This window comes from Larimichthys crocea, chromosome VI, assembly GCF_000972845.2.
Source record: "Larimichthys crocea isolate SSNF chromosome VI, L_crocea_2.0, whole genome shotgun sequence".
In the NCBI taxonomy this organism is placed as follows: Eukaryota; Metazoa; Chordata; class Actinopteri; family Sciaenidae; genus Larimichthys; species Larimichthys crocea.
In genome coordinates this window covers 20,170,601-20,192,996 of record NC_040016.1, presented here as the reverse complement: position 1 = coordinate 20,192,996, position 22,396 = coordinate 20,170,601, and the positions used below count along the sequence as shown (strand labels likewise).

General features: G+C 36.5%; 3 protein-coding genes across 14 annotated transcripts in view; 1 reads left to right on the top strand and 2 right to left on the bottom strand.

Annotated features, from left to right (window-relative positions):
- The window catches only part of angpt4 (angiopoietin 4), a 158,404-nt gene that overhangs the window by 4,793 nt on the left and 131,215 nt on the right, over window positions 1-22,396 (top strand). For 9 of the 11 annotated variants that reach the window (XM_027279247.1, XM_027279251.1, XM_027279245.1 and 6 more), the window contains exon 2: window positions 1,397-1,527. The gene's annotated coding sequence lies outside the window, so the exon portion shown is untranslated. The remainder of the gene's footprint in view (window positions 1-1,396; window positions 1,528-22,396) is intronic. The other 2 variants (XM_027279250.1, XM_027279248.1) reach the window with 1 other exon arrangement.
- On the bottom strand, window positions 1,534-7,267 carry LOC104931990 (polymeric immunoglobulin receptor-like). Its single transcript, XM_027279260.1, has 7 exons — window positions 6,883-7,267; window positions 4,979-5,287; window positions 3,772-4,095; window positions 3,312-3,395; window positions 3,001-3,093; window positions 2,475-2,527; window positions 1,534-2,351 (listed from the first exon to the last, which is right to left on the bottom strand). The coding sequence occupies exons 1-6, from the start codon at window positions 6,920-6,922 to the stop codon at window positions 2,490-2,492; spliced, it is 888 nt and encodes a 295-aa protein (XP_027135061.1). The 5' UTR covers window positions 6,923-7,267; the 3' UTR covers window positions 1,534-2,351; window positions 2,475-2,489.
- Window positions 12,683-22,396, bottom strand: part of LOC113745848 (CMRF35-like molecule 8) — a 16,275-nt gene continuing 6,561 nt past the window's right edge. Inside the window, exons 2-9 of one of the 2 annotated variants that reach the window (XM_027279241.1) lie at window positions 18,128-18,281; window positions 17,330-17,644; window positions 16,516-16,827; window positions 15,817-15,855; window positions 15,199-15,291; window positions 14,918-14,995; window positions 14,262-14,317; window positions 12,688-13,247 (exon numbers count right to left, since the gene is read on the bottom strand). In XM_027279241.1, coding sequence (XP_027135042.1) covers window positions 12,945-13,247; window positions 14,262-14,317; window positions 14,918-14,995; window positions 15,199-15,291; window positions 15,817-15,855; window positions 16,516-16,827; window positions 17,330-17,644; window positions 18,128-18,281 — 1,350 coding nt within the window. In that variant the 3' untranslated portion in view covers window positions 12,688-12,944. Of the gene's footprint in view, window positions 13,248-14,261; window positions 14,318-14,917; window positions 14,996-15,198; window positions 15,325-15,816; window positions 15,856-16,515; window positions 16,828-17,329; window positions 17,645-18,127; window positions 18,282-22,396 lie in introns of both variants that reach the window. The other variant, XM_027279240.1, reaches the window with a different exon arrangement.

Here is a 22,396-nt window from a genome sequence, read left to right as displayed (position 1 = left end):
GAAAACCCACTGCAATCACAAAGAGGGATGGAGGTGATCTTGAACGTTGATTTATTTATAAACTGACAACTTATAATGTTACAAAATTTATAAAATTCACATCTTAAACCAACTTGATGCAGTCCTTAATGTAAAAACGTGTATTGAACCACACCTCAGTAGACTTCAGAGTGTAATTATACAATCAATTAACCACATATTTTGAGAGTTGCATATGACAAGCTTGGGACACAGAGGTAGGACTCGGATGCAGAGCTGATCAGAATGCGTTATTTAGCACACAAAAAGGGGAATGATCAACAGAAAGCGCCTCGAACAGGAGGGATGGCTATGAATAATTACTAAACAAAATCCTAACGTCTAGGGGAAAAACCACAAACTGGGAAGAAGTCTAAACTCTAACTCACTATTGCTATGAAAATTAAAAGGCAAAAGGCCAACAAAAAACTCTCGAATCAAGGCAAAAACTGTCGAAGGAAATAACTGACTGTGACGAGATACTACTGGTGGGTCTAGACGAATGACAAGACACACTGGCACAGGACAAAGGGAGACGCAGACTATATGAACACATGGAGGTAATGGGGAACAGGTGGACACACCATTAGGAATCAGGGAAGACAATCAGACTGGTGACACATAAGGAAGGGCAAGTGACCTGAAACGAGAGGAGAGTTAATTTCCAAAATAAAACAGGAAGTCACAAAATAAACATGGAGACAGGACAAAAACAAAACTTGACACACCGGTGTGACGCACATGACTGTATTAACAAAATAAAGCTATATGGATTAAGTGGCTCTTACATATAACTCCTCTGTATTCCTAAAAAATACATGTGACATGATTGGTCTTTTAAAATATCATTTGCACAAAAAAAAGAAATAAATGAAATTACATGACATGTCGTGACATGAACACACAAGTTTAAAAGTGAGTATCAGAGTTAAGTGTAAGAAATTCAGAGTTAATATTAATTTAATAATAATAATAATTAATTAATTATACAATTACACTTAGAATTTTGATTTATTGACACTTTGTTTTTACACCCAGAGTCATCTATAACGTAGTTGACTTTATCCAGAGTGTAATTAAAATGTCACTATTATCAAACATCAAAAATGTAACTCTCAATTTGCTGTGTATAAAAGTGTTTAGGTATAAATACATAATTGATAATTATTGAATATTTATATATAAAATATATTGACATTAGAAGTAAGGCTACATGATAAGAGAATGCATATATGATATTACAGGAACATTGTTTCTCAACTGAAAACTGCTTTTAAAAGACATGAGAGCTGCTGCTTTCATAACATATATTTGGCATCACTATAAACAAGTTTTGTTCTGTTCTTTCTTTTTATGCACTGACAAACACGATTCAAAGACAGGGTAGATGATTGACAAATGTCTTCTTCCTGGCAAGTCAAGAAAATCCTTGGTGCTGTACGTGGATGAGCCGAGGAGCCATCCCAGGATTTGGATTTGGAGGTGCTGCATCCTTTACCTGGATTTCAGGTAAGCTTTAAATTATAAAATAAAACGGCTCCCCTCATTAAACTAAAACTTCTGTAGTTAAACTGAATTAAAAACAGAGTGGGATACAAATAAACTCAGGTAATCATGCAACAAAATCTTTACTTTCTTTTGGTTTGAAGGTAATTCTCAGAGCTCTGAACAAAGAGAAAGTTGTATTATGTTTATTTTGGGGCTGTAAAGTGAATATAAAATTCACTAAAAGTTACATTATGAGTCTCTAACCAAGCTAATTTAAATCAAGTCTGCATGTTGAGCAGGCTGTCATTTGTAACTGCTTTAATGCACCCAAAAATACAAAACCAAATGACGCCTAAAGTACAAACAGCAAATCGTTGTAAGTCAGCATGTGGTTGCATCATTTGTGTGTGTGTTTGGATTACGTGCGTGCTCTAACCCAGACAGAGGAAATTACTCAGATGTTGCAGCTGCGAGTTTGCGTGCAAATGAAGAAGAGCTGAAATAGAAAGATGATATACAAAGATTGTGACGATCGTGTGACCAGCATCAGCCTAAATTCAAATGTGTTATTCATACTTTGTTCCATTACTAGAGACACAAATGAGTCATACACATTACATATTCAAGATAGAAATGATGGCAGGGCATGTTTCAGATACAAAGTCCTTTACGTTAGCACAACGTGCTGACATGGTACATCAACTTTGTCACAGTTGTTTTAGAAGTTGAAGATGGAGCAATGCAGCTGTAGGTTAGAGGAGCTTGTCGGAAAGTTATCTGCGATGTAAATCAGATGCAGAGCAGATCCTGAAGCTGTTAATGATCCATCGATCTGCTTCCATCTGCTGAAGAGTGATAAATGAACAGTTTCTTTCTTTAATGTTTGTTCTGATTGTGTTATGTAGTTTTCAGTGACGTAAACAAAACAAAATGTTGAGGTGTGGAGAATCCCTCTCTCAGACACTAACCTCTTTGCTTTTCCTTTACTCTCCACTCCTGTTTTTCTTACACAGTTCATATCCTGTCAAAGTGAGAAAATTATGTGAAAAAATGGTGTGAATGAGCAGTTACCATTAATACTGTATTTAGTATTCACCTCAGTCACTCTATCAGATCCTATGGAGCACAGTTCAACCAGGATTAAAACGTAAAATCAAAAGAGAAAACTGTAAACGCATTATTATTTATTTATTATTATTTTAGTACTCAGGATAATAAAATGTTGTTCCTCGTCTTCATTGACAAACCTTTCAACTGACAAATTTATAAATAATTTTTGTCTTTCAGAGTTTTAAATTTGAGCATTTACATGACATTAGCTGCAGCGTCAGTTCAAGATACTATATTTCGATAATGTTATGGAGAAAGTCTCTGTCTATTATAGAGAAACTCAAGATTAAATTTTGATGAAAAAGTGACCATCTAAATGTGTAATGAAATCTGTTTGAATGTAACTTAAGGTGTTTGATGTTAAAAAGAGTCGAGTTATCTTACGTTTGAAGAGGAAATATGTGGCGTGCACCATTAAGAGAAACACCAGCAAATCCAAAGAGAGACACACGGCGAGGTTTAGCACAGATGTGTGACCTGCATAAGAAAAACAGATATGGAAAAAAATATTCCACATGTAACATGAACAAAATGACCATTAAGAGCATCAACATCAGCATAAACACCAAAATCTGTCTGTGTCAGGTGATTTTACCCGTTACAAATGATTAAATATTCAGAGGCCAATTAACTAATACATCAGGTTTCTAAACAACATTTTGGCTGTAGTGTTTAAAACCTACATGCTTTCTTACCAAAACTTTCATGAGAAGCAGTAGTAGGTTGTGTTAGAGATGGCGATGAGGTTGTAGGGGAGTTTGGCGACATGATTGGTGGTCCTGAAAAACAAACAAGCAGTCAGAACTGGATTTGTTGAAACATTAATATGTTTTGTTTTGATAGATACAACGTCCAGTTGGCTGTAGACTAAACTTGTTAACTTAACTTAAAAAGCATTTGCAAGTAAAGGCTACAGTCACTGAAAGACGTCTAAGTCAAATGGTAACCTCCATGACTGTGAAGTAAACCTGTGCAGAAGTGCACAAAAACAGTTCCTCGAACGGCCACTTGAGGCTGGCTACAGAACGAGTTAATCTCCATAAGTCCCCCATATTAAAATTAAGATTTCATGCATACACTGTCCATTCATTATACTGTCATTAATTATTTGTGTGAGTAAATCAAACCTAAAAGTATCAAATGTGTCAGACTCACCTTTAACTTCTAGTTGTATTTTTCTGAATCCAGCTCGGTAACGTCCTTCATTTGACTTTACTCCACACCAGTAGACACCAGCATGATGTGAGGACACTTTACTGATGGACACGTTGAAGCCTGTGTTAGTTTTTGTGAGAGTGAATGTCTCGCTTGACTTTGGAGAAGATTCAGTTGATAAGATGTCCTCACAGGTGGAATTGTTCTCTTTGCAGAAAAACTTTTTTTGCAGACTGTTTCTTGGATAATCACATCTGATGGTGGCTTTAGCCGTTCTGTACACAGTTTGGGTAAATGGTTTCTGGCAGCCGTCTCTGTCTGTCTCTGTAACAAAAAGAAAGATAAAACATGTGAGATCTCTCCGTATCTGTTTGTCATGAGTTGTGTTTGGTGGCAAATTGATACATTTTTTTCTAACTGTTAGTTTTGTAGATGATGACTTATGGACTTGAATGTGGAATTTGATTTCAAAATCTAGGGAAGAACTGTCAGTATATTTCTTTTGACCTTTTATTGTGTGACTGAGTGTTTTAACAAGGAAGAGACAAAAAACTTTCTTAACACGACAGAAAAAGCTGTCGTGTTTGTTGGTAAAATTAATGAGACATGAGAGAAGGAAGGAAAGGCAAAATGCAATATGCACATAGCACAGTGTGGGACATGTTCTCATGTCTTATGTTTAACCACTGCCACTCTCAGTTAGGAAACCAGTAGCAGGTCATAAGTTTATTGACTCTAATAGGAGAAGTGAACATGAGAACAGATTATGAACAAGTCTTTAACTCTCGACACAAAAAAACAAGCAGATGGAGTCACCACTGATCTCCATCTATTTCACTGGTGATCCCTCACTGGGGTTCATCCCTGACCATACTATAGTGCAGATGAACCCCTACAGGTACCTGGGCGTCCACATGGATAACAAACTGGTGTGAGAGTTCCATATGGAGGCTACACTTCCTGAAAAAGCCCAGAATCTTTGCTCTGAACCAGGAAGTGCTGTATCTACTTTGTCATGCAGTAGTGGAGAGCCTCCTGTGCTATGACATCTCTGCAGGACAGTCAAAGGCCGCCTGACTTATACAGACAGGCATGAAGATCATGGAGGTCTGTCAACATCACAGTCCTCTGACTATTTTCACAGTTACTGAGCGCTGTAACAAAAAAGACAGACAGAGACAGGAATATAAAAAAGAACATTTCTTACCAACTTCCACTTCAGTCTTCTCCTGCTCCACACGATCATTCTCTTCTAGGTAAAATTTACACTTGTAATCCCCAAAGTCCTTACTTTGAAGTTGTTTGATGGCCACCCTGAGTTTTTTATTTGTTGTATCATGATACAGGAAAATGTTGCCTTCTTGTTTCCACACATCCCTTTGAGTAATTTGTATGTCTTTGGCTGCTTTTGGAATGTCTACAACAATCTTAGGATAATACTCTTTTTTTTTGTATCTACACGTGAATTCAACCCATCCTCCTTCGCATCCCTTCACTTGGTATGAGGCCACACAGCCTGTAGATGAAAGAGAAAAGATCATATGTCAGATTAATAAACACACAGACTGGCCAATGGTAACTAAATGCATATATATATATATAATTATAGAATTAATATATATATATAATATATATATATAATTATATATATATATTGGGCTGCAATCGATTAAAAAAAATTAACTAATAATCGCAAAAATTCTAGTAAGTAATCGCGATTAATCTATCAATAAATGTATATAAATTAAATGCATTTTCTGAGACGAAGCTTATAATGAATAGTTATTTATGTAAATGATCAAATTAATGTAGAATAAACACAGAGAAAGTAATTAAATTCATTCATTTTATTGGCTTAAGGTGCCACATATGCACAGTGCAAACGGAGAAAGCAGAATGAGGAAATATACTGACGAGTGCCACACTCTTGTAGTGTAGACAGGGTGTTTTTTTGTTTGAGGTGATATGTTAAAGTCGTGTTACTTCTGTGGAATTAAATTCGGCTTTGCAAACTGTGCAAATGCCTTGTTTTTGTCCAACGAGCCGTCAGGCAACTTTTTAAAATGAAATGTTCCCCAAAAGTCCGTCCTTATCCATCTTTACACCACAGACTCCCTTTAGTTAGGATAGATCATAGACATATATACATAGACTCTCCTTTAGTTAGGATAGATCATAGACATTATCAGACCTCCTTAGTTAGGATAATCAAGAGCATATAACATAGACTCCCTTTAGTTAGGATAGATCAAGACATATAGACTCTCCTTTAGTTAGGATAGATACATAGACATTACTAGACTCTCCTTTAGTTAGGATAGATCATAGACCTAGACTCTCTTTAGTTAGGATAGATCTAGACTACATAGACTCCCTTTAGTTAGGATAGATCATAGACATATAACATAGACTCCTTTATTAGGATAGATCATGACATATAACAGACTCTCCTTAGTTAGGATAGATCATAGACATATATACATAGACTCTCCTTTAGTAGGATAGATCATAGACAATATAGACTCTCCTTTAGTTAGGATAGATCATAGACATATACATAGACTCTCCTTTAGTTAGGATAGATCATAGACACATAGACTCTGCTTTAGTTTAGGATAGATCATAGACATAACATAGACTCTCCTTTAGTTAGGATAGATCAGAGACAATATACAGACTCTCCTTAGTTAGGATAGATCATACATATACATAGAGTCCTCATGAGCAGTTGGTCCGTTGCTGCGATACTTACGTCCGCCATATTGGATGTGGCAGATCTGCCCGTAAACTAAAACAAGCAGGGCCGGTTTTAGCTATGGGCAATGTGGGCGACCGCCCGGGTGCAGTCTTTGTAAATTTTTGTAAATAAAATAAATATATACATATCTGCAGAGCCCTCTGCTACTACATTCTTAGTAAATATGTTTCGGAATATAAATATGGATTCATGGAGCTGTACAGTTTTGCCGTACAGTATATTGTAGTTGTATTGTATTTCTACTCATATTGATGAATGCAGTAAAACATGTTACAATTGAAACAATTAGCTCAAACCAGACCATAAAATATGTTTGGCTGTAACCTTTGTTAGATATTAAAGATTTTTTTTACCTGCCATCAGTGAGAGGATGAGCAGCAGAAAGCTCTTCATTGTGTCGGTTTGTAGATGGTGAAATTGTTGGTCAGATTAACTCCAGATGGTTATTCCAGTTTCCCTGATCAGTTTGTCTTCACAGTTAGTTAAAAACATCTCACTCCCACCTGTCTGTCCATCCTTCCCCTTTTATTCAGTCATGGGTGAACTCCTTCCTTATTACTCCCCACTTCTTTAAACTGACAGTTAAGAGGAAGTGTTGAGAAAGAGAGAGAGACAAAGATAATTATACCTTGTATTAGTCAGAAGAATCTGACATAAACACAGTATGTCAGAATTAATATAATAGCAGTATAATTGTATTAATCCACAAAGGGGAAGTTTCAGCTGTGTTGATGAGACATTGTTCTATTTAAACCAGCACCAGTTAAAAGTTAACAACGCTTGTTGTGGAAATGCTGACAACAGTCATGATGACCACAAGGATGATGATTAAAATAATAATAATCCGCCCCAATATGAGTTGGTGTGTTTTGCAGCATTGCATCATCAACATTGTAAGCTATATAAATCCAACAGGACGTGAGTCACATTGAATTTCATACCAACACAAAGTTGCAGATGTAAGCTAACTGATAACACCTCGACTCACCATCCCTTTTCAAGTGTGTAGGAGAACCTACAAATAAATATCTTTTTGCTACATCCTCATCGGCCCTAGAGTCGTGTATTTGAGTCCACCAGATTCATGTCTGAGGTTGTGACACTGAGACAATGTGATAAGAGAAGGTTAGCTGGTCATCGATGGTCATCTTACTACCCTGGTAGAGACAAGAGTCAGTCCTGATGTTGATGTCATGGTGTATAGCAGATTTGACTGGGAGGACCAGCAGTTCAGTGGTGTGTCTTCATCCATGTAGACATGTCTGAGAGGCGTTCAGAGATCCGTGCAGATGCCGAGGGGTCATCAGGTGGAAATTTGATTAGATCATACTTTATTCATCCCACTATAGGGAAATTCACTTATTACAGCAGCAGAGTATAATATACACTACAGAATTAAAGTAGAAAAGGCAAAACACAACGAACAGACAGAAGTATCTTCCAACCTACACAATAAACAAAAAAACAAACAACCGGCAAACAACAGACAATGTGGAAAAAACAAGTACTGAGGTAAAAGTGGCATGATATAAATAATGTAAGGTAAAGAAACCATGATATAAATAATGCAAATGTAAAGTGACCATGATATAAATAATAATGCAAAAATGAGTGGCCATGATATAAATAATATTGTAAGGTAAAGTGACCATTGTATGAATAATATTGTACATTGTAAGTAATCGGAATGGAAATATAAGTACAGATAATAAGAATAAAAATAATAATACAGCCATGGTGATCATTAGTGGGTAGAGACAGGAACAGAAACTACAACATGATGAGGTGGTGCAGGTGTTGTAGAGCCTGACAGTGAACGATGACCGATAGAGCTTAGTGTCATCTGCATAGCAGTGATATGGGAAGCCATACAAGTTAATCGCAGCCCTGAGCCCTGGAGCACCCCTGAGGGGTGGGTCTGTTCTGGGCAACTGTAGAAACATGGTGGTTCAACATGACAAGCTTCATGGAAGGGGGCTAAGGTGTCTAGATATAAAGGTATCATATTTATGAATATTGTATTCTATGTCTGCCATATGCTGTAAATAGACCCCCTGAATCTTACACATTGGACCTTTAAGCTATAATATCGTAAATAAACTCTGGAGCTGTGAGGGGTTACTTGCTCAACACAACACAGGAAACACCAAGTATCAAACCACCACCCAGCGGTGGGGTTAGGGAAAACCTAACTGAAGCAACAGGCATGCATGTCCATACGTAAGCATCTTGTTAGTAGCAATGTAATGTCTTTAACTGTTGATTTAGCTATGGTGAGACACCTACAGATTGTCTCATGTTTCTGTGTGAAGTAGTCAGTACCTTTGACTTAAAAGTTCCAGGAAGTATGGAACTAGAGGAGCTTATCTCTGGAGCTAAAAATAAAAATTTGTTTTTCCAACACATCTGAAGGTGATCTGTTAAAAAGGTAAATTAGACAATGACAGTGTTAAACATTAATGTAGTCATCCTATCCTTCCTTGAAGATTTCACCAAATAGTTGTTTGTGTCATTTATTGTCAGTAACTATTCACATTCTAGGTGTTGACCTTTGACCCTTATGAAGTCAGAGAAGTTAATTACATAATTTGATTTAAGTCAAAGTAAATCTTTGTTGCAATATTGTTGTTGTGAGATCAAAGTTGCTGTCAGCTTCACAAAGTTAGTTGTGCTACCGTTCTCAAAATAAGCCTTTTCTTCCTGTGCAGGAAGTGCTGCGTGTATGTACACACACAAGCTGCAGGGATGTGGTCAGGGTGTATAATGGTTCTTTGACGTATTATTTTTCAAGTCACTGTGGACAAAACCAAATGTTAAGGTCAGTTAAGCTTTGACCGATATGTTCACCATCAACATTTTGTGACTTTGCAGAAACGTTAACAGTTCCTCATTCTATTGATCAAAGTGTGAAACTTTGAGGAGGAAGTGTGAGAGATATGCTGTGGTTGTTAAGTGTCAGGGGGTCTTTCTGTTTTGTGCGATAAAAAACACATTATAGAATGCAACGGTAAACAAAAATAGAACAATAATTGAAATATATTAAAAATAAAGCTGTTTTTATTGAAGACATATACATGGATTAAAATTCTCCGTTGCTACGACGAATTTCCGTCATTCAGACTTCACAGAGGTGACTTATAAGTTCAATGTAGATCGGAGAAGAACAAAAAAGTGTTGACTGATGGCTGATTTTTATTGGCAGATTGTCGCACTCTACAGCCAATGGTATCGTTTACAGCGTGTGCTTACATGACCAGTGCCAGTATAATGACCCACAGATGACGGGATCTAAACACGGAGCATCGGCGCTCCGAGAGTCTCCTGTTGTGTGCTACATGTGTGAAATAACAGCTATAGCGTGGACTTTGTGTAAACGGCTTCATTCAGCGTCTCTCCCTCCCCTCTAGCACCCTGAGTTACCATGGTTACATAAATCCCCTGAAACTTTATAATGATAATGAATAAGAATTTTTTTTTTGATTAGTATGACTGTACAAAATCATGAATGTAGCCTGATTCTACCTATGCTGAAATCTGTATTATCACATGTATAATAAATGTAAAGCCTCAGAGCTTCTTTGATTAATAACAGTATGGTAGGGATGGCAGAAAGGTGAGAGCTCACTGAAACTTTTCACAAGGCTGCAAAAGTTGCTCTTATTGTTATTTAATCCCAATGCTGTTTGTTTGATGTATTTTTCTGTTAAATGATAAGAGGCTAACTGGAAACTGGAAAATATTATTATTAATAATAGGGATGTATCGTTGTTGACGATATATCGTCATCAACGACATATCGTCAAAAAAGTTCCCCGCGGTAAGAATATGTCATCCCACGATAAAAATGATAAATTCCCATTGATGACGTATGAATGGGGGCGACACACTCGCAGCCCAACACGCATATTGACAAACATGGTGAGAGGCGGAGCAGATACGCCGGTCAGTGAGGAGCTCTTTCCTCACACTCCGGCTGCCAATCAGACACTCAGATCAAACCTCTACAGATAGCCTGAAATGTCCGTGAAGCAGAGACTATTCAGGTGGATTCACGGACTAAACTCTGATAATCTACCTGTGTGTGTTCTCACTTTGTTCATTTCATGTACCAGTTTCTAAATCTGAGTCCAACTCGCAATTTACACCGCAAAATAATGACACGAAGACGTTTCATTTGATTTGTGTTCGATGATTAGACAGCCAGCGTGCCATATCGCTCATCCCTAATTAATAATAATAATAATTAACGATAATGATGGTGAGAAGAAGTAGAAAAAGAACGTACTGAAGTTCTGTAGATGATTGATTATTTGAAAGAATAAAAAAAAAAAGTATCAGTTTGATTTCATAGTTTAAAAATTACATTGATAAGACTATAAAGAAAAGTGTGAATAGAACAGCTCTTTAAAGCATCCTCCTGTAAAACACTGTTGGTCAAATATTTAAACTTGATGTCTGCATTAGAGTGGTTGTGAGTGACTTATTTTCTTTAGCACGTGTCAAGTAACGTTACCTCTAACATCTTGCTGCAGCTCGAAAAAAATTCAGTCAAAAGATTTTTTTTTCTTTAATCCATGCATATAAAACGACCAAAATACATATAATATGTACAACAAGAACACAGAAGAGGAGATGCATATACAGTTATAATTGTTTTAGCATGTGATCATGTCCACTATATTCCATCATCATGAAATCATCCTTTCTCCCTAATAGGAATTCATATGATTGCTAAGCTTGTAATATTGGCAAACTGTACAACAGTAAGAATAAAAGTACAAATAAAAATAGAAATGATTAAGAATAATCTTTTAATGATGAAACAACTAGATGTCACATAACATTGAACATGGTGTATACTGTTTTATAGCTAGAACACCAGAATCCATGCTTTGCCATACACTCTTTAATTAAACCAGGACCCTCACTAACATAGCAAACAGATGTGATAAGCGTAAGTGACATGACAGTTGTCAGGGACAGGGTTATATGTATATGTCATAGCAGGTATCACTAAACAACAGGAAATTGTGGTAATGTGGAAACTTTTGGTCTGATGTTCAGCATGCTACATTAGCGTCTCCCACAGTTTGAGTCTTGATACTACCAGAAGATGGCATCAAAGCAAAAAGAAATGTAGCCCTACGTGAAGAGAATGCTATGAATAACCCACACTTTGTCTAATACTTCATACAGTTATGAAGAACTGGACAAATTATACCTCATGATGACACTGAATTTGTTACAATTCAAGTGGACATAAATGTCTAAACTAAATTTCATGGCAGTTTCACTCAAATATATTTCACTCAAAACCACAAACATGAACCTCAGGTGGCGTAAAAGGATCACAAACAACATTGGGATTCATAGTCTTGAAGACAATGACAATCCATCATACAGTTGATGAAATATTTCAGTCTTGATCATAATAAGGGACTGAGCAAATGACAGTTGAGTATTGCCATCCCTAGAGCAATGTTACTGTTAGTCAAACTGTAACGTTGAGGTAAAACATCGAAACATCAAATATATATTTCTTTTTTACTTATCATCTGATAATAATAATATAAGGTATTCAATTTAATTTGATTTATATAGCGTCAAATCATAACAAAAGTTTATCTCATGTAGGGATGCATCGAATATTCGGCAACCAAAAGTATTCGGCTGAATATTGCAAAAAATGCCAGTAAGGCTGAATAGTGGCGTGACGCAATTGATGCAATGAAACAACGTGCGCGGTGATCTGGCCAGGGTTGCTGATTCTTTTCTCATTCACACACAATAAACCCATGATGCAGGATATAGGAAAAACAGGCAAGAAATACATCATACACTGCTCTTTAGCGAAGCTATATACTTCTCTCTAAACTACAGCGTCTCACACATGTGAGGTGCGTTCACTGACCGTCGGAATGACTATGATGCGTTCAGGAACGTGGGAAAAATGGAAATTCACCGGAAATATAATAAAACTAAATAGTATTCCTTTCAAGAACAAATTAACAGTGATTAAAACAACACGGGCTTTCTAACAGTATAAATGAAATAATAATTATACTAACTGGAAATTCTACTGGAATATTTGAAGGATATTAAATAAACATTTACTTTCTTTGAAAAAACATGTCTACAAATTTATTCTAGGCTATTTATACAATAGTAAAAAAAAATAGTGAAAAATTTAACAACCGCATTTCATATTCGGTTTCGGTATTCGGCCAACCATTTAATTTTTATTTGGTTTCGGCCGAAAATCTTCATTTCGGTGCACCCCTGATCTCATGATACTTCCACACAGAGCAGGTCTAACCGTACTCTTTGTAATATTATCTACAGAGACCGAACAATTCCACCATAAGCAAGCACTTGCAGAGTGTAAAATAACAGAAATGACAATAAAATCTTTGCTTTAAACCATATAAACTCTTTCTGTTGTTTTCTGTTTTTTGACTGTTGAGTAGAGAGGGTGCTCTAAATAGCTGTTGACATTATAGTAAGTTGGACTTTGGCTGCACTTCACAGTTGAATATTCACAGGCAGATAAGCTGGGTTTGAGGATCACTGCCTTCCTACCACCAGCTTTGCTAGAGTGCTTCTGAAAGTTGATTGTCGCATAATGCAGTGAGCCAGAGGGATCTGTGGAACAGTTGGCAGTGGCATTTCCTGAGTTTCCATTATGGACGTGCTCCTCTAATTCCTCGTAGTCATTAACCTTCCAGGGGATGATAAAAAATACAGTCTGAACAAATCCTGTACAATCTTAACATTAAACACTGTCCTTACAAAATGTGTTCATTATAGTATAGTTGGGAACACCTTTACCGCAGTGTGAAACATCAAAGCATGTGTGAAAAAACAACTATAGTCTGGACTTGTCCGAAGTAGCCTATATCTGTGTAAACTCAAAAATGTAAAATTTGTCCTTGTGTTTACTTTATCAAACTGGTCGATGCTATCAGGCATTTTGGTATCAGCACATATGTGCATGTTGTCTGATATGTGCTGACATAAAAACATTTTTTTTCCTGATATATAATGCAGATAAAATGTGGCAAATCTGCAGCAGAGTGAACTGAGGCAAGCAGAGAAGTGTCCTATTAAGCATAAACAAAAAAAGACCAGACTTCTTCGACATCTCACTTTGTGAATTAAGGATTTACAGTATATTGTTCTGAAAAAGAGAGACCTTGAATTCAGAAGGTGTTCTGTTGTATTTTGTGTTTGTTTGTTAAATAAGGAAAACAGTTGTAAGAATTTGGCTTGCAGGCACACTTAATAAATGTCTGTTTCTATCAGCTCCAGCAGGCAGATTGAGTGAGAGCAGGGAGGTTTTGGTTTGTGGGACAACACAGATTTTTTACGATTGGTTTGCAGAATTAAATGCATAATAGATGTCCAAGCATAACTACGCAGAGTTTAATTTTACAAATAGAAAGAGATGCTTACTTTTAGGTGCATAAGATCCATAACTACATAGTTAGAAAGCTGTTGTAGATTTAGGTTTTCAGTGCAATATTCTTTAATAAAGTTTATTATTTGTTTAAGAAATCAGCCTTCGGAGTACTAGTCATGTCAGTGCAAAATCCACCTAAAAAGGTCTATTTTTATTCCACATCAGAAATCCCCTAAATCTGTCACCATATCAGTAATCTGTGAATTTCCCCTATAATATAATCACCACCTATGCAGTGCCACCACACACAGCGCCACAGGTTAATGCACTAACCTCTCTGATGTTCTGTGCTGCTGCTTCATTTCTTGCGTTTTTTGAATGTGAGAATCCTGTCAGAACAAGATGGAAGAGAACAAAAGAAAAATAAACAAATTGTTTAAAAATAAATTGTTTTTTATACTTTGAATATAGATATATATTATTGCCAGTGTATACCAGAAACTACAACCCTATTTTCAAAAAAGTTGTCCCCCTGAGTAAAATGTGAATACAAACAAAATGTGATGATGTGGAAAATACTGACAACTTCTTAATTAATGAAACTGAGAAATTTTAAAATAAAAAGCCCGTTTTGAATTTCATGCCAGGAACATGTTACAAAAAAGCTGCGACATGTTCATCACCTCTTCTTTTAACAACACTCTTCTAAGACTCGTCTTTGCTGTAATCTCAAAGTGGAAAGTTTTCAACAAATGTGCAGGTTAACTATCACTATATGTGCACTAATGCACTCTCATATCATCACGTATGGAGCCTTCTACTGTGTGCTGATAACTAGTCAGAAAAAAATCAACCTTCACACATAAGGCGGTCATGTCTAGGCACTAATAAAAGTCATACAGTATGTGTGACACATCCCATCTCTTAAAGATGTGATGTTGTGGTTGTGGTTGTTGTGTTTCCTGTTCAGTGATCTGTTAACAACTTACGTTTGTAGATGAAGAACAAAATGAGCACAAACAGCACCAGCAGCACACCTACACAGACAGTCAAGAGCCAAGAGCCGCCTGCAAGATAAACAACACGACAACAAAAATATTCACAATTTTTTTTAAAAAGGTCGATACATGTCATTATCATCCAGAAGTGTCTGTGCTGAGGAATTTAAATTTGTCACAAATTGAAATATTAAAATGTAAACGTGAACGTCTTCGTCCTCCTGTTGTTCTTCTGCAGCAGAAGTTTTAAGATATCAAACATGCTCTCTTACCATTGTTCTCAGCAGATGTTGAAGTAGTCGTAGACTGGGCTGAAGAAACACCAGATGTGGGTGTTGGTGTTGATGTCTGTGTTGGTGTTGGTGCTGGTGGTGGTGTTGTTGGTCGTGATGTTTGTACTGAAAGCAAACAGAGGAACATTGAAGTTAGACATGAATAAATTAATTCACAATGTTTTATCGAAGGATGGGAAATTACAAATAAAATTTGGCATTTATATCAAACCCGTACTCTAATGATCGTATTAGCTGCATCCATGACACTTATTTCAGGGCGTTTGCTCCTTTGACAGAACTGTAACAGGTTCAGTGTAATTTCACTGTAAAATGTCTGCTGTAAAAAAGGTTTATGTTAAATAGTTGTGCTGGGTGATATAACTGATGAACCAGCTTAAAACTTTTGATTTCCCACATATAACACCTTTTTTTAATTTTATTTTTTAGCTAAAACCACTGTTGTAACTCTAATAGGCAGCACGAAGAGCATGTTCGTGTAGCATGAGAGGAAAATTCTATTAACCGCATACCTTATTTCCTTCTTGCTGTTTGAAAGACAGACTCCTGTTGCTCTTCTGCAGCAGAAGCTTTAAGATATCAAACATGCTCTCTTACCATTGTTCTCAGCAGATGTTGAAGTAGTCGTAGACTGGGCTGAAGAAACACCAGATGTGGGTGTTTGTGTTGGTGTTGGTGCTGGGAAATTACAAATAAAATTTGGCATTTATATCAAACCCGTACTCTAATAATGATCGTATTAGCTGCATCCTTGACACTTATTTCAGGGCGTTTGCTCCTTTGACTGAACTGTAACAGGTTCAGTGTGATTTCACTGTAAAATGTCTGCTGTGTAAAAGGTTTATGTTAAATAGTTGTGCTGGGTAATATAACTGATGAACTAGTTTAAAACTTTTGATTTCCCACATGACAGGAATTTTTCATATAACACCATACTGGTGCATAGCTGAAACCACTGTTGTAACTCTAATAGGCAGCACAAAGAGCATGTTGTGTAGTGTGTATTAACCAAATACTTATTTCCTTTTTGCTGTTTGAAAGACAGACTCCTGTTGCTTTTCTGCAGCAGAAGGTTTAAGATATCAAACATGCTCTTTTACCATTGTTCTCAGCAGATGCTGAAGTAGTCGTAGACTGGGCTGAAGAAACACCAGATGTGATTTGAGATTTAATATTATTTATTAAAGACTTCAGTAGTAATCAAGAATTACAGTAGATTTCCTTTCATGCAGTTACCGTCCTAAAATCTGATCAGAGTCAGCTGAAATAAATAATTAATTAAATAACATGACTCACCTACAATCATCGAGAATCTGTGGAAGAATGTGTTACTGTGTTTGTTGTCAGTACTTTTTGCTCCACACCAGTATGTCCCAGTGTCGTCTGTTGTTACTTCTCTCACTGTTATGGTGATGTTTTTGTTTCTGTCATCCTCCATGGAAAACCTCCCAGTGTTCTTGTTGAGCTGCATGGTGTTCACTAGAGGTTCACATATAGATGGATCTTCTCCCTTACAGATGAATTTTTTCATCGGAGTACCAAATGGATATGCACACCAGTATGTAAAATTCTGTCCAATAGTTAGAGAGCTTGTGAAGTTTCTAATATCTGCAGACAGACAGAATGTGTGTGTGTATGAACAGCATATTTCAGATACACATTAAAGTCTGTGTAAAGTCAAAATAAATGTGCTTTGAGTTTGTCAGACCGAAGAAGAAAGTGTTATTAACCACCCAGCCAAATTTGAGGGTGGGGGGTCACCAGCAGCACCCGGCAGTTGTTCAGACCCAGGCAGGTGTCTCCCGTTGGGGGTTACACTGAAGGGATTTATACCGTTGCACCAAGGGCCGGGTGGTCACCACGTGATGTCACACGGTCTCCTTTTAGGACCGCCCAAAAAATCCTGGACTAAAAACTGGTGAAAAACTGTTTGAACCTCTAACTCCACATTTCAGTAATGTATTGTTCAAAGTCTTTTCACGTGTTTTCAGCAACTATTTTCCAACATATTTATTGTGTTTTGAAAGAAAACATGGAATTGCCTTTACACAGACTTTAATTATTTGTGTGAGTAAATCAAACCTAAAAGTATCAAATGTGTCAGACTCACCTTTAACTTGTAGTTGTATTTTTCTGAATCCAGCTCGGTAACTTCCTTCATTTGACTTTACTCCACACCAGTAGACACCAGCATGATGTGAGGACACTTTACTGATGGACACGGTGAAGCTTGTGTTGGTTTTTGTGAGAGTGAATGTCTCGTTTGACTTTGGAGAAGATTCAGATAAGTTGTCCTCACAGGTGATTTTGTTCTCTTTGCAGAAAAACAGGACATCGGACTCATCTCTGGGATAATTACATGTGATGGTGGTTTTAGCTGTTCTGTACACAGTTTGAATAAATTCTCCCTTGCAGCCAACTCTGTCTGCAAATAGAAAAGTTGAAGATGCAAACTGTAAGTAAGTGAGTAAACTTTATTTCTTTATTGCCTTTCAAAATGAGAATTATTATGTACATAACAGGTTTCTTGCCTGGTCAGTTCTGTTAGCTGCAGGGCTGACTGAGCTAATGACAGTAAGCGGTTTGCTACTTCTCTTTCCATCAGGAAAGTCTGTGAATAATTATAACATTATTCCCTGTCGGTCTCCGAGGCTGTGCTCTTTGTTTGGTTCATTTTGGCAGATTAGTTTCTATTTCTACGTGTCTGTTTACCTGAAGACATAATGACTCAGAAGGAAATAACTCAGGAAAAACATGACGTCGTATCTGGAGACAGTGTTTAGTTTGTCTGTTCTGGGCTACTGTAACATGGCGAGGACCTACTGCGTGAGTTTATGGTTTGTGAATGTAGATCAAAAACATTTTATGATTACATTACATGAGTTCATTAAAAATACACGTCTCTTACCTTTGTCCAGTTTTACTGTGTCGAAGTCTGACCCCTGCTCTTCACACTGGTATTCTGCAAAGTCTTCCTGTTTAAGTTTTTTAATGAGCACTCTGACTTTTTTATTGTTTGTATCACGGTACAGGGAAACACTGTCGGTGGTTTCCCACTCATTGTTTTTAGAACTTTTTCTAGATTTAATTACATCAATACTGGAATATGTTATATTATCTTTCCCATTTTGTTCTGGATAGTTGCAGGTGAATTCAACCCATCCGTCTCGGCATCCCTTCACATTAGACACAGCCTCACAACCTGTAGATCAGACAGACAAAAGTTCACATCATGTCAGATACTCAAACAATCCTGGAGCTGCAGTAGTCTAAACTAGTATCAACTGTATTTGAAATTATTTTGTGTTGAAACTGTTTTGGACTTCTTTTATGACATTGTATGACAGTAATGCTGAGTAAAACCACCCCTCTGTGTTATTTTATAGCTGTGATGATCTGAACTGATCAGTCTTGATCGTTTTTGACTATCATATTTTTATTATTTATTATTTGACTTTTCATCATCTCATGATATCAGCAACAGGCCGTTAGTCTCGGATAAGTTGAGAATGAGACCAACAAACTGTAAAACAACTTTATAACTGATCAACACTAATCATCCTGCTCTAACCTTCACATATAGAACAGATCCAGAATATTTCTGCCACTCTTACTGCAGTAATAATGTAAATATATTAATAGTATTCATGAGTTTCCTCTTGCACCTGAACATCGGGTTTTAAAAAAAAAAAACTGGCTAAGAAAAGCTGTATGTTAACTTTCACCTTCACTTTCGTTTAAGTAAGTCTGAATTCTTGTTGAATTTGTTGAATATTAGCGACCCATGTTTGCAGGAAGAAATAAAAAAAACTTAATGCCTGTATTTTTCATCAACAGGCTATATTTTATAATCAATTCAGCCCCGATAGCTTCATATTTACATGAAATGACAAATCCAACCTGTGCAGTGACCTTTTATAAACGACTACAGGTTGTGTCACTGCCGCGTTGGATGAATTATTCACAGTGAGAAGCAAGAATATCTGTATTTAAATAAGAACTGATTTTTGACCCTGTTGGTTTTATTTTGAATCAGTAAGACTGTTAATGAGACCAGCAAAAGTAGCTGAAACTACACCAAATAATGTATTTATAAGTATCTAGTATCAGGAATCAGGCAATATAATGTTTTAACCTGTCAAGTGAGAGGAGAAGCAGAAGAAGAGTCCTCATTTTGAAAATCCTCAGTAAAATATGTGACTCTGTTACTCACTGTCAGTGCCCTGTTTATTCGATGATTATCTTCAGCATCTGCACGGCAGAGTCTCCTGAGATGATATAATAGTTATCCATGCAATATCCACTTCCGGTCTACTGACTACCTTCTATATTTTTCACCTCACTGATATTTTTTCTCACAACTCTAACAGCTTGTACATGAACCGATGGTCTAGCTTGCTGTCAGTCAACATAAAACAGTCCTGGTCATCATGAACAAAATGAACTATCACACTTGATGCATGTTGCTGTGATCATGCAGCATTAAGCATCACTTTTGGGTATGTCCCAGCCCATAATAAGATATGAACTGTGCAAATTTCACCAAATAGTTTCTGTGTTATTTATTGTCAGTATTTTCACACTTGGATAGCTGAAAATTTCTTCGATAATCATAAATTGTTGATTAGCACTATGAAGACAGATAAGTTAATTACGTGGTTTGATTTGAGTCAAAGTAAGTTGCGTCAGCTTCACCCAAAACCTCCCAGATTACAAAGTTAGTTACGTTATCTGTAATGAGCTCTCATATTTGAAACCTTTACAGTTTTAAATTTAATGAAAATCAAGCCTTCAATGTTTTTCACTGATCTATTGTGAACTGTTTGTACTAATAATTAATTGCAGAGCAATCTGTGAATATAATTTAGGATATTGTGAGTCAACACTGTGTTCTAGTAATTAGGTCTATATTCTATTTGTTTTGTCAGAAAGTGTCATTTCTACCTGGATTATGTTCCATGGCAGCTCTTTTCTTCCTGTGCAGAAGTGCTACGTGACTGTGCGCACACAACTTGTAGGGATGTGGTCAGGGTGTTCAATGGTTGATTTGACACGTCTTTGTCTTCAAGTCACTGGGACTAAATATGAGTTATGAATATATTTATCAATTAATGTATTGGCATACCCAAATTAATTTAATTCTAATTCAAAGAAAACAAAATGTTAAAGACAGTTAAGATTTGACTGATATGTTCACTATCAACATTTTGTGATTTTGCAGAAACATAACATTTCCCATCTGTTGATCGAAGCGTGAAACTCTGGGAGGAAATGTGAGGTCTACTAGGATTGAGTGTGACAATGAACACATCCAATTTGTAAAATCAATTATAGGATGCGATTTAACAATGTTAAAATAAAATGTGACATAAGAAAAAAAAGTACAAGTAAAAATAGAAATGATAAGAATATCTTTTAATGACGAGAGAACTAGATGTTGCATTACATTGAAACATGGTTTTAGACTGTACATTAATACATTAACATCGTTCATTCAGATTTTTTCATGATGTTCTCATAGTATTCGGTTATAGCGGTGTTAGAGAATACACTAAACAGGAAAATAAAGCCGTAATGTGTAAAAAAAAAAAAAATTGAAGATAATAAGACAAGAGAAGAGTGTGAGCACTTTAGGTTTTAGACTAGATTTAAGTTATTTATGTACAGATATCTATTTTACGACCATAACACCACAATGCAGCAAAAAGCAAAAGCAACATCAGAAATAGCTACAGTTGCTGAAAGTCTGCCAGATTATTGAATAAAATGATGTATTTTTTACACACTGTCATCATATTAACTTTTTTAGTAAATATCATTCAGAGGTTTAATTCTGTGGTGCTTTTTGAGGCGGTGGTTGATGAACTGGTGACTCCTTGTGTCTAAATCCTGTGATTTGTAAAGTCAGAATGAATGAAAGTGAAAACTGTCAGGACTTTTCAGTGTGTTGTGGGTTGTTAGGGTCGAATAGAAGGGTTTTCAAAAGTCCTGATGGGTGATTGACAGTTGAGTAGATGGGATGTTGGTGTGAAGTGTCCTGCACAGTAGAGTAAGTGGAGTCATCATGTGAGGCAGAAGAGCTGTTTGTGGGAAAGCTGGCAGTGGTGTAGATTGTTTTCTCTGCAGTTCCTGAATCCTGGCAGCTGGGGGTGCTCCTGTATTTCCTCGTAGGCAGCCTCCTTCCAGAACAGAGAAAAAACACAGCATGAATATGCAATCCAACAACAGCAAATAAAATACTAGTGCAGAAGATCTTAAAGTAGCAGGAGAGGTGGCTTGAAATAAAAAAAAAACATACATGACATTAAAGACAGCTCTCATTAAGCATCCAAAAAATCTGAGTGAAAATAAACATTCATAACTAAGAAAACTCAGAAACCCCACTAAAAACAGCTTATTTGATATTAGACCTATTGCTCAAGACGGTGTAGGTGGGCGGAATCACGTTTGAACAGTGATCATAGTAAAAACATCCTGCGGTTGATGAACGGTTTCTGAAGTTTTCAACGAGTGAAATAGATTGGCAGAAATACAACGATTTCTTATTAAAACCACAAATATGTGGCTTGCTATACCAGTTTAACTAAACAACACCACTGTGTCGTGTAAAAGCTGTTGGCTACTTTGCTAATTCATAAAGCTATTCACAGCTCCCTCCGCTGGCCAACGCTGGCTATAGGTCATGAGTAACGCCATGAAGGGTTCATAGAAAGACAATCATTTTTCCTTCTAAATTATTATATTAATTATTTTGTATTATTCTGGTCTGTTTATTTTGCCTAAACAGCAACAAAATTGTAGCTATTCTCAGCAATCCTGTGAATTTGCGAGAAGACCCTAGAAACCAGCTATGATTTTGTGTGTTAAGTTGACTGACGAGATGTGATGCCTTTTCGTTTGAGTCTGACACCTGAGCCCGAGATCCTGAAGGATATCCTAAAATGAAACACCATAACAAGGTCACTTGTAGGGTCAAGTCAGCAGAACACCCACTCTACAGAGCAATTTATCATTTTTTAGCTCAGTGCTTCTTGTTTTTATGCAAAAACAAAGCTTGTCATTCAAGCAGTATCAGGCAGCTGTTTTCAGGCAAAAAAGCTCAGATAAAAACCACATACAACTACTTTGTAAGTGAAAAAAAATATTTTACATAGAATATTTTTATAGTACTTGAGAG

Coding starts and splice junctions, on each gene's coding strand:
- LOC104931990 (XM_027279260.1), bottom strand. CDS start 6,922: ATGAAGAGCTTTCTGCTGCTCATCCTCTCACTGATGGCAG. Junction 4,096..4,978: donor GAAGACTGAAGTGGAAGTTG/GTAAGAAATGTT, acceptor TTTTTGTTACAG/AGACAGACAGAGACGGCTGC. Junction 2,528..3,000: donor CACATATTTCCTCTTCAAAC/GTAAGATAACTC, acceptor TCACTTTGACAG/GATATGAACTGTGTAAGAAA.